The 17110-nt window shown below is 34.8% G+C and overlaps 1 protein-coding gene across 3 annotated transcripts in view; it reads left to right on the forward strand.

Moving 5' to 3' along the window:
* BBS9 (Bardet-Biedl syndrome 9) overlaps positions 1-17110 on the forward strand; it is a 464985-nt gene that overhangs the window by 199535 nt on the left and 248340 nt on the right. For all 3 annotated transcript variants that reach the window (XM_059171518.1, XM_059171519.1, XM_059171516.1), the window contains one exon: positions 5378-5518. In XM_059171518.1, the coding sequence (XP_059027501.1) occupies positions 5378-5518 (141 nt within the window). The remainder of the gene's footprint in view (positions 1-5377; positions 5519-17110) is intronic.

Consider the following 17110-nt stretch of genomic DNA (forward strand, 5'->3'; position numbering starts at 1 on the left):
GTTCAGTTAAGATTCATCAATGGACACTAAACTTATTGAAGTAATAGAATATTCAAAACATTACCTAATGGATTACTTTTTAATTATAAGGAGAAAACAGTGTCTCTACAAGAGTGATTTGGGGGGCACTTGGGTGGCTTAGTGGGTTAAAGCCTCTGCCTTCAGCTTGGGTCATGATCCTACGGTCCTGAGATGGAGTCCCACAATGGGCCCTCTGCTCAGTGGGGAACGTGCTTCCCCTCTGTCTCTCTGCCTGCCTCTCTGCCTACTTGTGATCTCTTGTCTGTCAAATAAATAAATAAAATCTTAAAAAAAAGAGTGATTTGGTAGCACTACCATAACCAAGTGATCAATGTTAGTGTCATTAATATCAGCACAAACATTATATACTACCTGTACTGATGCACATATCTTTTGAGATATACAAATTGTCTGTTTTCTCTGTATCTGTTGTCTGTTTTCTGTATGTCCAAATAGATCCACTGTTCTCTCTGATCAGAGTACCATGAGCACTTATTCTGTGTGCCTATTTCTTATCTTGTTTAGAACTTGTGGGACAATGTCATCAAGGTTATGACCCCTTGAAATTACCTGGGTTTATCTTTCTTATTGTTGATAATTATATGTTGATTATTATTACCGGTTGATTATTACCGGTTTATCTTTAATATCTTTAAAGAAACCTTTATTTATGAATCTACTGCAGTACCTATTATAATATGAATTTCATTACCTTTGTTCCTTAGGCTTTCCTAGTAGATTTTGGGCTCTTCGGGAGCAGGGTTCAAGTACTTGTCTTTAAATTGTGTGATGTCAGGGTAAATGACAGGCACTTAGTTATCCTACTTTATTTTTTTTTCTAGACACAGACTTAATGTGGTGGTTTCAGTTTATTATATTTTAAGATAAATATTAGATAATATTAATAATAAATGCTTAAAAAATGATGGCCGTAATATACTCATACAGTTTTGGTAATGCCAACAACCTGAGTTGCATTGTGTCTGGGAGGTGAAAATATATTTATATGAGAAAAATTTTATAGGATAAGTGTTTAGCTTAATAACATGAAATATACTTGTCAAATTAGGATTTGGGTTATTAAAAATAACTAATTATTAATAATGAATATTTACATTTTACTTGGCAAGATTGAATTTAGCTGGTAAGATTTTATACTAACTTTTGTAAAATACCATATTATTTAAGTGATTTATTTTGTCTTTAAAAAATTAGTAAAGGTTATTATGGGAAGGAATTTATTCTCTCTTACTATAAATTCAGCCCAAACCATGAGGAAAATATTCCAATACATGGAAATTTTAGTATTTCAATACAAAGGTAATAATCTCTTATGATATATTTTAAAATTACAATTAAGCTTTAGGGAGTAGGATTGCAATATTCAGCTTCACCTACTTGGCAGAATTAAATAATATGTTGCTACTTAGATCTTAACTTAGACACAAGGCTTCAAATTTCAAAGACTGGTCCATTTTATTGGCCTGATCTGTTCAGGCTCTTTGCAGATAAGCAGTTCTGCTTTTACATGTGGAAAAAGAGAAGCAAAGGAGGTTTTATGTTGTCCCATAAGAGTTAGTCTCCATTATGTCTGCATTAAAGTTACATGACATGGGCAGTGTAAAACATGACTGCAGATGGGGCACAGTATGTAGCCAGACATAACAGGAAGGGATCAAGGAAGTTCTGGCTCCCAGACATTGCTACTGCTTTGGGGTTCCTTGTTTTCAAAATGAAATGACTCTAGCAGGCCCCTGGAAAGAGTCCTGAAGGCATTATATAGATGTGTAATATATATAGTTATTCTACTTTGGTATATATGTTCTCCCCCCCCCCCCATCCCCCAAAGCACATTTTGGCTTCTCTCTTGACAGTGATACTGGGCTCTTGGGTGTGCCAGGTATAATTAGAATTCTTTTCCTGAAGAAATTGTTCTGTCAAGAGTGGTTTTGATGTGAATTTTCTCTCTTAAGTGTTAAATAATTTTGTGATTAATTGCACCAGAGTAGTTGCGACCATCCATTTCCTCTAGAAAGGGAAGTGTCTGAAGGAAAGGTGATTATATTTGGTAAAAAACTGTAGAACAAAGTCAGTCTGATGAACAAGTAGGCCAATATTTGAGTATTATAAATGACCATTTTTTTTTCTTAGCATAACACTCAGAGTTATTTGAATAAGCCAGATACAGGGACTGTTTTGCCAACTACATAGAGAAAATATCACTGATGGTAGGCAAAGTTACAACCAATTAGACTTTCAGCTAAATTGAAAGCTATTCTAATAGCAAATTTGTAAAGTCTTTAAATACATGTAATTCTTTCCTTCCTTATTATAGGTACATACATGCATGCATTCAAACATATCTCTATACGTCTGGCTTCAGGTTCTTAGATGCATTCACAGCCTGAAGAGTAAGTTGGTAGCCAAACTTACATTTAAGGTTTTTTAAAAAAATTGAAGCTCAATAGAAATATGCCTCTGATAAAAACCCCATGTCTGAATACTGGAGATTATATTTTAAAAGACTGGGGTTTAAATTTAAGGGGAAGTAGTGTTAAATACAGGCATTGCAATTTTTCTTTTTAAAGGTGATTTCCTTAAACTGGTTTCTAAAAGATTTCATATCCACCCCCCCCCCCCCCGCAAGGTAAAACTTTTCAAGCTGCCAGCATTTAAAGAATAGCTATAATCATTTTATTAAGTAGGAGTATCATCATTTTTCAAAATAATGTTTTCCAAATGTCCTATGAAACAGGTTTACAATTCTTGGGTAGAAAAGAAATTCTGGAGGGTTTCTACAAATCTTAGCAATTGTAGACCATTGCCCTAGTGTATGATATTGTCATTAACTGACCCGAGTTGTGAATTGAGTTATAATGTATTTCCCTTCTTGGGTTCATTAGTGCTTGCAAGCCATTTGTTTCAATTCCTGAAAACATATATATATATACAACCAGTTTCTTTAGCTCTAGGTTCTTGGAGATTTAGGGTAATAATCTTCAAATATATAGAATCAGTAATGTAAGGCCAGTGTTATTCGTTGTGATTAATTTTTTTTTTTTTTTTACCACCAATTCAAGTACTACCTATCTGATCCAAGTGAAGTAGAACCACAGTTTTAGCAGTATAGTTTTAGAAGAACATTTATAGTCGAAATTTGTTTGAACACTTAACTCAGCTTTTGGGTGAAATATATAGAAAAGTAGCTTCTCTTCATACATATACAGAATTGTCAAAAGATGAAGGATTTTTTTCCATTACTACATTCAAAGGAAATGGAAATAGGTTTTAGTGTCCTTGTTCTTTCCAGACTGCATCTATTAATCAAGGCTGTAATTTATATATTATAGAGGAAACATATTAGTAGGTATATTTCTATAATTTGGGGATATATATATGAAATTGGGAAAAATAATGTTTTGTAATATTTTTTATGGTGATACTGATAGTTGTGGTTTGAGCAGTAGCTTAGATCATGTTACCATAATATTTTGAGTCAAAACATTTCATCATTATAAAGTACAAATACACATGCCTCTAAAACCTCACAGAATGTCAGGAAATAATGCCTTGGGAGCTTTTCTGAAGAGACATCAGTTATAATTTGCATCTAGGATTCCAGGAGAAGTGAATTTAACATCTGTTGGTTATGAGCAAAAAAATGAGCTATGTAAAATTTAATGGATAATAGATTATGTTGAAGAGAATCACAAATATGCTCCACATGCTCTGAAAAAATATTTAATTGACCTCATATATCAGTATGCTTGCCATTGTTGATGATCTCTCACAATCCTCGTGAATAAGTAGTGCTAGAAAGTATACTCCCAGCTTGGATGTCAAGCAAGCTCACAACTCCAACTGGCATTAACAGAATATGTCGCTAATTCTGGGGATCCTGCTTTGGGATCATGTCCCCAAGCTTTAACTGCTTCTGCTTTTGCTATTTTTAAGCTGCTCACTGACTCCATTTTAAAGAGATAAAGGAATTAATGTGTGGATACATCAAGTAGAGTAGGACGAATTTTAAGTTTTTCATTTCTCTACAGCAGTATACTAAGATAGAGGTTTCAGTATATTACCTTTTATCTTATTCAATCAAAGGTGGAATCCTAGAATATAAGGAGAGAATACTGAAGTTGTAGAATTGCTTTGCTAGATTTTAAGTAGAGAACCTAATTTGCTTTGGTTTCAATTTCATTCTCTGTAAAAATATTGAAAGGAACCATCTTAAAAACTTTAAATTTTGACATAAAACTTTTCATTGTTATTTATTTAATTACATATTTCAATATGCCTATAAAGGTACTGAAAAATTCAGTTGAATGACCATGTAATACTTTTGAAATGTCACTTAACTGTGATATGTAAAGTTAAATGGATGGAGAAAAATTTAATTCATATGAAAGTAATATTCTTAATATTATTGTGTAAAATAACATGAACTTCAGTGGAACTACAGTAGAGCAACTTCTTCCTTCATGCTTATAATTTATTGTGGATTTTTAATTGTAATTTAAATCTTTAATAGCTAAATAGCTATTATATAATTTATATAATTATATATATAGCTAAATAGCTATTATATATAATATTATATATTATATAAAATAGCTAAAGATTTAAATCTTTGGTGGTAGAAAAAATATTAGATAAAGTCATATAGTATCTTCCTGATACAGATTTCATATATATATATATGTATATATACATATATATATATATATATATATATATATATTTGCTCATTTTAGCTGATAGCCTTGGATTAGGGCTATAGCTTTGAAGGTCTTAGTTTAAAGAAGGTTCAGTAATTGAATATAAAATTAAATATACTTTTTAAAAAAACATTCTTTAAAATTTTTAAATTTGAATTCAACTAATTAACATATACTGTATTATTAGTTTCAGAGGTAGAGTTCAGTGATTCATCAGTCTTATGTAGGACCCACTGCTCATTATATAACCACCCCATTCCTAGCCCCTTTCCCTCCAGCAACCCTCAGTCTCTTTCCTATGATTAAGAGTCTCTTACCATTTGTCTGCCTGTCTGTGTAAATATACTGTTTTGTATAATGTTCAACTGTGATGATTTTAAAGTATGCTATTATATTAAAGGCATACCTGATGCCTACACTCTTTTTTAGGATTTTATTTTTGTCTTGAGCTTTTTGACAATAATATAAAAATATGTATTATGTATAATACTTTATAGCTTTTTCAGTTATGCTAAATGAAATGGAGCAAAATTTTAAAATAAGATATATTGTTATTCAAACTATTAATATAGTTCAGATTTTTTTGGTCAAATTTTCTGTCAGGTCTATGAATCTGCATTTCTCTCTTTTTATTTCAGGCATTCCTCGGGTTATCCAATGTAAATTTAGACTTCCCCTGAAATTAATCTGTCTACCAGGTCAGCCTTCAAAAACTGCAAGCCACAAACTAACTATTGATACCAACAAATCTCCAGTTAGTCTTCTCAGTCTCTTTCCAGGTAGGACTTTTGAAGTAACATGCCTGTAATATCAGAAATGTTAAGAATTCAGAATGGAATCCTTCATCAGCAGGTAATGATAGGGTAATTATCAGATAATTGTTAAGTCAGAATATAGAAATGCTTCAAAGAATTTTCTCTCTTGTTTGCATGTTCAAAGGCAAATAGCGTATATCAACAAGGTAATAAGGTATACCTTTTAAGTTTGATTAAAATTATTATAATCATTATTTTGCTTCAGTATTCAGAAGTGAAAACATCAAATGTTTCTTTTTAGACTGTAGAATTTTTTGGCATGGAATGTAGATATTTGTTTTTCATCTTTATTGTAAGTTTTTGTCTATGTACCTTTTTTTTTTTTTTTAAAGATTTTTTATTTATTTATTTGACAGAGAGAAATCACAAGTAGATGGAGAGGCAGGCAGAGACAGAGAGGGAAGCAGGCTCCCTGCTGAGCAGAGAGCCCGATGCGGGACTCGATCCCAGGATCCTGAGATCATGACCTGAGCCGAAGGCAGCGGCTTAACCCACTGAGCCACCCAGGCGCCCATCTATGTACCTTTTTAAAGTATATTCTGTGTCCCTAAAAAGTAATCTCATAAGTAGATGCTCTTTGTTGTTTTGCTTTCTCCAGCAGCTGGATGGGGTGATTGTTCAATTCTCTGGCTCTGAGCCTTTGAAAGGGGCTTCATATATAAGGCTTGAATATCACAGTGAATTTGGGGTAATTTGTGAAGGTGTGACTTTCTCAGGTGTCAGTTTTTTCTTTTTGAGTAGCTTAGAAAAGAGAGAGGTGTTGATTGGATAAGACATCTTTAGTAACCAGGTTTTCTAAGGTGTAGCATCTATTAAGTTTCCTGGTGATGGGATAGAATTAAAAAAAGATCTGGGAATTAAATTAACCTTTTCAAATCCCTTATTAAAAAAATTGGTACTGTTGACTATAATATGGCATTAGTGGGTAGGATTTAGAATACAAAGAGTATTTTCCACAAGGTTTAGAAATTTATGGTAAGTCAACTTTTGTGTTACTACTTAAAGTACTTACAATTTATTTTTCATTGATTTGAAATATTTAAAAAGCTTATTTATATCTAACTCAATGAAAAATCTCTAAAATTAAATACTCTTTATTACAATTATTCTATAGTTGTAACTGAATTTGCACATACACACAGATACAGACTGACAGACACCCACACACTTTGTTAGCAAATAGTTTTATACTGTTTGGTTTCTTTTTCCTTTTCCCTTCCCTTCTCTTTCTTCTCAATTTTCTTATAAAAAAGGTGGAAAGAGTCATTATCCTTACATCTTTTACGAATGTATTAGTTCCTTGGGTCTTCTCTACTGTCCTGGGAATAGAGTTGGAAGTTGCATGCTGCCCACTGAATTTATTGGTGCCTTTGAAAAATGTCTAAGACTATGGCTTCGAGTGGATTGTCACTATAGGTGGAAAAAAACAACAGAAATTGAATAGATGCTTTTGGCCTGAGAGGTAGTCTTTGTAAGTTATGGATTACATAAGAAGAACTAAGGAAAGCTCAGATAACTCTTCATTTTCCTCCTGATTTTGGGCTTAGTTTGTTTTATGTTGCAGGTTATCTTAGGCTTATTGGTATATATTTGCTTTTTAATCACTCTAGAATGGGACTCAATGACAAACTAAAAAAATTTTCCCCCAGATCTAGTGTATATGATTCAGCATGTTCTCTTTTGGAGTTTTGGGATGTGCATTCATATTTGAGGCATGATGAAATCCAGTAATTATTTAAAATAAGTACTCTTGTTACTTTTTCACTTTTTCCTTTTAGAGAGTGCTTTCCACTCTTGGTATGTATAAAACTTTCTTTGTTGGTGTCAGATAAAGTTGCTCTTGTGAATCTGTTTTTTAGCTGAAATAAACACATTAATGAGCTTCATAGAGAAGAAAAAAACTAGCTTTATTGTGCATCTTTCCCTATTTTTTTAAAATTTTGGTTCTTTGAACAAATATAGGTATATTAAAATAACTTTAATTTTTCTTATTACAAAAGAAATGTGAAATTTAGAAATGGACAGCCAAAGGAGGAAAACAGAAATTACTGGTAATTCCACCATCCAGCAATATCTACTCATGTTTCATGACGCTTGCCTAATCTTTACAAAACTATTTTTCATTACCCCTCAAGGATTCTACTTTGCATAATGCTGTGAAGTATTTTTCTATATAATTAGATATTTTTATTACTTGATTTTAAGAATTGCATAATATTCTGTCATAAACCCATACTATAAAATCATTTGGCCAGCATTATGTTTCTGACATACATGTTGTTTTCAGTTTATCAATATTGTAAATATATTGTAGCAATACTCTTCCAAATTTATTATTAATTCTTTGATCAATATCTAAAAGTAGAATTATAGGGGCACCTGGGTGGGTCAGTTGTTAAGCGTCTGCATTCAGCTCAGGTCATTATCCCAGGGTCCTGGGATCTGGCCCTGCATTGAGCTCCCTGTTCTGCGGGGAGTTTGCTTTTCCCTCTCCCACTCCCTCTGCTTGTGTTCTCTCTCTCACTGTGTCTCTCTCTGTCAAATAAATAAATAAAATCTTAAAAAAAAAATTAAAGTGGAATTAAAGAGTCAGACAAAGGATAAGAATAGCCCTATCAGGTAACCCTGTCAACAGTATTTGAATGGAGGTATCTAGTACCCCAAATTCTTGCCTTTAGAAAATATTGTAATTATAGAAAGCTTTAATATGCTTAATGGCTTTATATTTACTTATGTATGTAATAAATAACCATCTGGGGTGCTTTTGCTGAATGTTACTTAAGCACTAAGTAACATTTATACTATATATATATCGTGTATGTGTGTATGTGTGTATGTGTGTGTATACATATGTGTGTGTATGTATATATATATATATATTTATATATATAAAATATTACTCAGCCTCCCCCAAAAGTGAGGCCCAGAAGTGGCAATATAAGCTGGTATAGTGGTTTATGAATGTTACCAAGACCCAGCTTTTATCTTTCTTTACACTGTGCCTTCTCTAGTATGTTGGTTGGCACATTACAATAAACTGCTTCAAATTCAGTCATGATTCCTGACTGCAAGGCAAGAGGTATAACAATCACTATAATTTTTATCAGAAAGGCATGTTTCTATAATATTCTTTTTAAAAATTAAAAAAAAATTTTTATAAACATATAATGTATTATGAGCCCCAAGGGTACAAGTCTGTGAATCGCCAGGTTTACATATTTCACAGCACTCAGCATATCACATACCCTCCCCAATGTCCATAACCCCACCACCCTTTCCCGACCCCCTCTCCCCAGCAACCCTCAGCCTGTTTTGTGAGATTGAGTCTTTTATGGTTTGTCTCCCTCCCGATCCCATCTTGTTTCATTTATTCTTTTCCTAGCCCCCAAGCCCCGCCCCCCATTGCATCTCCACTTCCTCATATCAGGGAGATCATATGATAGTTGTCTTTCTCCGATTGACTTATTTTGCTTAACATAATATCCTCTAGTTCCATCCACGTTGTCGCAAATGACAAGATTTCATTTCATTTGATGGCAGCATAGTATTCCATTGTATATATATACCACATCTTCTTTATCCATTCATCTGTTGGTGGACATCTAGGTTCTTTTCATAGTTTGGAAACTATCCATTGGAAACTATCCATTTGGAAACAATCCATTGGGCATTGGGCATTGTGGACATTGCTGCTATAAACATTCGGGTGAATGAGCCCCTTCAGAGCATCACGTTTGTATCTTTAGGGTAAATACCCAGTAGTGCAATTGCTGGGTCATAGGGTAGCTCTATTTTCAGCTTTTTGAGGAAACTCCACGCTGTTTTCCAGAGTGGTTGCACCAGCTTGCATTCCCACCAACAGTGTAGGAGGGTTCCCCTTTCTCCGCATCTTGGCCAGCATCTGTCATTTCCTGACTTGTTAATTTTAGCCATTCTGACTGGTGTGAGGTGATATCTCATTGTGGTTTTGATTTGTATTTCCCTCATGCCGAGTGATGTGGAATGGAGCATTTTCTCATGTGTCTGTTGGCCATCTGGATGTCTTCTTTGCAGAAATGTCTGTTCCTGTCCTCTGCCCATTTCTTGATTGGATTATTTGTTCTTTGGGTGTTGAGTTTGCTGAGCCTTTTATAGATTTTTGGATACTAGCCCTTTGTCTGATATGTCATTTGCAATTATTTTCTCCCATTCTGTCAGTTGTCTTTTGGTTTTGTTGACTGTTTCCTTTGCTGTGCAAAAGCTTTTGATCTTGATGAAGTCCCAATAGTTCATTTTTGCCGTTGCTTCCCTTGTCTTTGGCGATGTTCCTAGGAAGAAGTTGCTGCAGCTGAGGTCAAAGAGCTTGCTACCTGTGTTCTCCTCAAGGATTTTGATGGATTCTTTTCTCACATTGAGGTCCTTCATCCATTTTGAGTCTAGTTTCATGTGTGGTGTAAGGAAATGGTCCAGTTTCATTTTTCTGCATGTGGCTATCCAATTTTCCCAGCACCATTTGTTGAAGAGGCTGTCTTTTTTCCATTGGGCATTCCTTCCTGCTTTGTTGAAGATTAGTTGACCACAGAGTTGAGGGTCTATTTCTGTGCTCTCTATTCTGTTCCATTGATCTCTGTGTCTGTTTTTGTGCCGGTACCATACTGTTTTGATGATGACAGCTTTGTAATAGAGGTTGAAGTCCAGAATTGTGAGGCCACCAACTTTGGCTTTCTTTTCTAATATTCCTTTAGCTATTCGAGGTCTTTTCTGATTCCATATAAATTTTAGGATTATTTGTTCTATTTCTTTGAAAAAAATGGATGGGATTTTGATAGGGATTGCATTAAATGTGTAGATATGCTTTAGGTAGCATAGACATTTTCACAATATTTGTTCTTCCAATCCATGAGCATGGAACATTTTTCCATTTCTTTGTGTCTTCCTCAATTTCTTTCATGAGGACTTTATAGTTTTCTGAGTATAGATTCTTTGCCTTGTTGGTTAGGTTTATTCTTTGGTATCTTATGGTTTGAGGTGCAGTTGTAAATGGGATGGACTCCTTAATTTCTCTTTTTTCTGTCTTGTTGTTGGTGTAAAGAAATGCAACTGATTTCTGTACATTGATTTTATATCCTGACACTTTACTGAATTCCTGTACAAGTTCTAGTAGATTTGGAGTGGAGTCTTTGGGTTTTCCCCATAGAGTATCATATCATCTGCAAAGGTGATAGTTTGGCTGTTTCTATAATATTCTTTGGAAATATCTACTTAGGTCTCAGTAGCCATAATAGTGTCTGTGTAGCTTCCTCTGCTGTAAAGGAGGCTGAGAAATAATACAGATGGACTAAGGGAAAGGGGGAATAGATGTTAAATTAGCTGACTTTCAGAGTATGCCATGATACCAGTACCTTTACACAAAATTTTACTTAAATGGAATAACAAATAGCATGCCAGTATAACAGTCTTTTATGCTACTAAAATATATGGCTATTTTTCTTGTCAGTAAATTTATCTTTTAATGATTACATAACATCCCCTTGTTTGAAGGTTCTGGGTATGTAGTTATTTTTTAATTTTTTATTTATTTGTATTTATTTATTTATTTGGTTCTTCTGTTTCTCTTTAGAGAAATTCCTTGAAGATAAATGAGTGAGTTAAAGAGTATGCACATTTGAAACTTTATTTAAATGCCAACCTTCCCTCCAGATTAATTGTATCAGGTGATGTGCTCAGCATCGGGGTTCATCACAAGGGCAGCAGCTGGATTTTGGAAATTTTTTGACAAAGATGAAATATGACATCCCTTTTTAAAATTTGCATTTCTAAATTGTTAGCATAGGCATTTTGTGATTTTCATTAACTACTTGTATTATTTTTTAATACATAAGGGTTACATTTTTATGTAGTAAAATTTAATTTTATTAATTGCTTTCTTTCTAGTTTCAAATTTCATGTTGTGCTTAGAATGGCCTCTATTAAGATTATAAGATATTTAGTTATATTTTCTTCTGGCACATTTTAATATATTCTTTAGTTCTCAAACACAGCTCTAGTGTATATTTTTTGCTTTAAAAAAGGTAAATGTATTGGTGGACACCTGGGTGGCTTGGTTGGTTAAGTGACTGACTCTTGGTTTCGACTCAGGTCATGATCTCAGGGTTCTGATATGGAGCCCCATCTTGGGCTCCATGCTCAATGAGGAGTCAGCTTGAGGTTCTTTCCCCTTTCATTTCCTTCCCCCTCTGCTCCTTCCTGCCCCCCACCTATCCCTACCCCAATAGCATGTGTTCCCTCTCTGTCTCTTTCTCAAATAGATAAATAAAATATTTTAAAGAATATTGGAATATAACTTATATTCAGATGTTTAAAGTATACAGTTTGATCAGTTTGGATATTTGTATATACCTGTGAAACCATCTCCACAAGTACAATGCTGAAAATATTCACTATCCTAAAAAATTTGCTTGTGTCCCTTTATAACCCATTTTACCCCATTCCCAGGCAACCACTGGGTTGGTTTTATGTCACTATAGATTAGTTTGCATTTTCTGGAATTTTATGAAATGGAATTATTCAGCATGTACTCTTTTTTGTCTGCCTTCTTAGTCATTTATCAGATTATATGAATTACACATATTTTCTCCAAGTCTGTGGCACTTCTTTTCATTTTTGTAACAGTGTCTTTGGAAGAGCCGAAGTTTTTAATTTTGATAAAGCCCATCAATTTTTTTCTTTTAGAAATCATGATTTTAACATTATATCTAAAGAATCTTTGCCTTAAGTGTACAAAGCTTTTATCCTATGTTCTTGTCTAGGAGTTTTCTAAATTTACCTTTAGGTATTTTTTTTTTTTTCATATTTTGGTATTTATGGTGTGAGATAAGGATAAAATTCTTATTTTTACATATGGGCATCTAATGTGCAACACTACTTTTGAAAAAACTAGCCTTTTACACTGGATCACCTTTGCAACTTTGTTGAAAATCATCTGACTATGTATCATAGGACTATATAAACCATCTGAAAAACTGTATATATTTCTGTTCTCTTCAGTTTATTCCATTGATCTGTTTGTCTTTGCCCTCCAGTATTGCTATATACCAATAGTATAGTGTCCTAATTACTATAAATATGTATGTCCAGAAGTCAGGGAGTATAATTTCCCCAGCTTCATCCCTCTAGTCTCAGTGTTGTCTTGGATATTCTAGATCCCTTGCATTTTCATATGAATCTTATAATTAGTTTGTCAATTTAAAATAACACCTTCTGAGAGTTTGATTGGAATTTGGATTGCATTAAGTCTGTTGATCAACTTAGAGAGAAACAACATCTTAACAATATTGAATAGGGTACAATTTGCTCTATTTATCCTAATTTGTTAAGGTGAAAGTAGAGACCTTCATTTATTTAGGACTTATTTCATTTTTCTCAGTGAGAGTTTGTAGTTTTCAGTGTACACATCTTACAAATATTTTATCTGATTTATAGCTAAGTATTTAATATATTTTGATGTTATTGCAAATTATATTGTCCTATTTCAATTTCAAATAGTGCTTTTCTAGTACAGGCAAACTCATTTTATTGTGCTTTGAATTATTGTGCCTTGGAGATACTGCATTTTTTACAAATTGAAAGTTTGTGGCAACTCTGGGTCAGGCAAGTCTATTGGTACCATTTTTCCAACAGTATTTGTTCACTTCATGTCTCTGTGTCAAATTTTGGTAATTGAAAATTTTTATTATTGCTATATTTGTTATAATCTATGATCACTGATCTTTGATGTTACTATTGTAATTGTTTTGGGGTATCATGAACCACCCCTATATACGGTGGCAAACTTAAGTGATAAATATTGTGTGTGTTCTGACTGTTCCACTGGCCATTCCTCTGTCTCTATATCTCTTCTCAGGCCTACCTATTTCACGAGACACAACAGTATTGAAATTAGGCATATTAATAACTCTACAGTGGCCTCTTAGGGTTTAAGTGAAAGAAAGAGTCAACGTGTCTCTCACTTTAGACCAAAAATTAGAAATGCTCAAGCTTAAGAAGAAAGGCAGTCTCACAAAAGCAGAGATAGGTCAAAAGCTAGGCCTCTTGCAGCAAATAGCCAAGTTGCAAATAGAAGGGAACAGGTCTTTTTTTTTTTCTTTTTTTTAAAGATTTTATTTATTTGACAGAGAGAGAGAAATCACAAGTAGGCAGAGAGGGAGGCAGAGAGAGAGAGAGGAGAGGAAGCAGGCCCCCTGCGGAGCAGAGGGCCCGATGCAGGGCTCGATCCCAGGACCTGGGATCATGACCTGAGCTGAAGGCAGAGGCTTTAACCCATTGAGCCACCCAGGTGCCTCAAGGGAACAGGTCTTGAAGGAAATTAAATGTCTACTCAGTGAACACATGAGTGATAAGAAAGTGAAACAGCTTTATTGATGATATGGAGAAAATTTGAGTGGTCTGGGTAGAGCACCAAATCAGCTACAACATTCCTTAAGCCAAAGCTTAATATGGGGCCAAGTTCTAACCCTTTTCCATTGTATGAAGGCTGAGAGAGGCATGGAAGCTACAGAAGAAAAATTTGGTTTAGCAGTGGTTGGTCCATGAGGTTTAAGGAAAGAAGTCATCTCCACAAAGTGGAAACAGCAAGAGCTGATGTAGAAGCTGCAGCAAATTTTCCAGAAGATATAGTTAAGATAATTAATGAGGGTGGCTAAAAGAAACAACAGATTTTCTGTGTACACGTAACAGCCTTGTTTTGGAAGAAGATGCCATCCAGGACTCTCATAGCTATGGAGGAGAAGTCAATGCCTGGCTTCAAAGCTTCTTAGGACAGGCTGGCTCTCTTGCTAAGGGCTAATGCATCTGATGATTAAGTTGTAACCAGTGTTCACTGACTGTTCCAAAAATCCTAGGACCCTTAAAAATTATGCTAAATCTACTTTGCCTGTGCTTTATGCATTAAACACAAAGCCTGGATTACAGGACATCTGTTTACAACATGACTTAATATTTTAAACCCACTGTTGAGAACTACTTTGCTCAGAAAAAAAATAATTCCTTTCAAAGTATTACTGTTTATTGGCAGTGCACCTGGTCACCCAAGAGCTCTGATGGAGATAGACAATGAGATTAATGTTGTTTTCGTCTGTGCTAACACAGTATCCATTCTGCAGCCATCGATCAAGGAGTCATTTCAACTTTCAAGTCTTATTATTAAAAAAATCCATTTCTTCAGGCTGTAGCTGCAATAGAGAGTGATTTCTCTGATGGATCTGGGAAAAGTAAATTGAAAACCTTCTGGAAGGAATTCACTATTTCAGAACCATTGTGATTCATGGAAAGAGGTCAAGATACCAAGATGAGCAGCAGTTTGGAAGAAGTTGATTTCAGCCCTCACAGGTGATTGAAGGGATTCAAGACTTCAGTGGAGGGTGTAACTGCAGATGTGGTGGAAACAGCAAGAGAACTGGAATTAGAAGTGGAGTCTGCAGGTCTGACCGAATTGCTGCCATGTCATGATGAAGGGACCCTTATAAAGGATAAGAAGTTGCTTCTTTTTGAGGAGGAAAGAAAATGGTTTCTTGAGATGGAATCTGTTCCTGGTGAAGATGCTGTGAGGTTTGTTGAAATAACAAAGGATTTAGAATATTGTACAAATTTAGTTGATAAGGCAGGGGAGGGTTTGAGAGGATTGACTCCAATTTTGAAAGTTCTCCTGTGGGTAAAATTCTATCAAGAAGCATCACATGCTACAGAGAAATCTTTTTTGAAAGGATGTTGCCTTATTTTAAGAAATTGTCAGAAATCTCCAAACCTTAAGCAACCTCCCTCCTGATCAGTCAGCAGCCATCAACATTGAGGCAATACCCCCCACCAACAAAAAGTTAGAACTTGCTGAAAGCTCCGATGATGTTTAGCACTTTTTAGCAATAAAGTATTTTTTATTTAAGGTTTGTACATTGTATTTTTATATACAATGTTGTATAATTAATAGACTGTAGTATACGGTAAACATAAATTTCATATGCACTGAGAAACCAAAAAATTCATTTGACACTTTATTGTAATATTTGGTATATTATGGTGGTCTGGAACCAAACCCACAATATCTGTGAGGTATGCCAGTACATAGAAATACAGTTAGTTTTTATATATTGCTCTTGTATTTTGCAACATTGCCAAACTACAGATTTTCTACAGAAGATTATGTTACCTGCAAGTGAAAACCATTTTACTTCTTCCTTTCCAATCGAGGGATTCTTAGTCTTTTATCTAAGCTAAAACTTCTAGGACAATGTTGAATAGAAATGGCAGAGTGGATATTCAGGCTTTCACCATTAAGTATGTTTTAGTTGTAGGTAGGTAGTCTGTAGATGTCCGATACCATTTGAGGAAGTTCCTTGTATACCAAGTTTGCTGAGAGTTTGTTCTTTTTTTTTTTTTTGTTTAAAAATTTTAATTTTTTATTTTTTATAAACATATATTTTTATCCCCAGGGGTACAGGTCTGTGAATCACTAGGTTTACACACTTCACAGCACTCACCAAATCACATACCCTCCCCAATGTCCATAATCCCACCCCCTTCTCCCAAACCCCCTCCCCCCGGCAACCCTCAGTTTGTTTTGTGAGATTAAGAGTCACTTATGGTTTGTCTCCCTCCCAATCCCATCTTGTTTCATTTATTCTTCTTCTACCCACTTAAGCCTCCATGTTGTATCACCACTTCCTCATATCAGGGAGATCATATGATAGTTGTCTTTCTCTGCTTGACTTATTTCGCTAAGCATGATACGCTCTAGTTCCATCCATGTTGTTGCAAATGGCAAGATTTCATTTCTTTTGATGGCTGCATCGTATTCCATTGTGTATATATACCACATCTTCTTGATCCATTCATCTGTTGATGGACATCTAGGTTCTTTCCATAGTTTGGCTATTGTGGACATTGCTGCTATAAACATTCGGGTGCACGTGCCCCTTTGGATCACTACGTTTGTATCTTTAGGGTAAATACCCAATAGTGCAATTGCTGGGTCATAGGGCAGTTCTATTTTCAACATTTTGAGGAACCTCCATGCTGTTTTCCAGAGTGGCTGCACCAGCTTGCATTCCCACCAACAGTGTAGGAGGGTTCCCCTTTCTCCGCATCCTCGCCAGCATCTGTCATTTCCTGACTTGTTGATTTTAGCCATTCTGACTGGTGTGAGGTGATATCTCATTGTGGTTTTGATTTGTATTTCCCTGATGCCGAGTGATATGGAGCACTTTTTCATGTGTCTGTTCGCCATCTGGATGTCTTCTTTGCAGAAATGTCTGTTCATGTCCTCTGCCCATTTCAGATGAGGAAGGACACTATATCATACTCAAAGGGTCTGTCCAACAAGAAGATTTAACAATTTTTAATATCTATGCCCCCAATGTGGGAGCAGCCAACTATATAAACCAATTAATAACAAAATCAAAGAAACACATCAACAATAATACAATAATAGTAGGGGACTTTAACACTCCCCTCACTGAAATGGACAGGTCATCCAGGCAAAAGATCAGCAAGGAAATAAAGGCCTTAAACGACACACTGGACCAG

This window comes from Mustela lutreola, chromosome 4 (assembly GCF_030435805.1).
Source record: "Mustela lutreola isolate mMusLut2 chromosome 4, mMusLut2.pri, whole genome shotgun sequence".
NCBI classification, from domain to species: Eukaryota; Metazoa; Chordata; class Mammalia; order Carnivora; family Mustelidae; genus Mustela; species Mustela lutreola.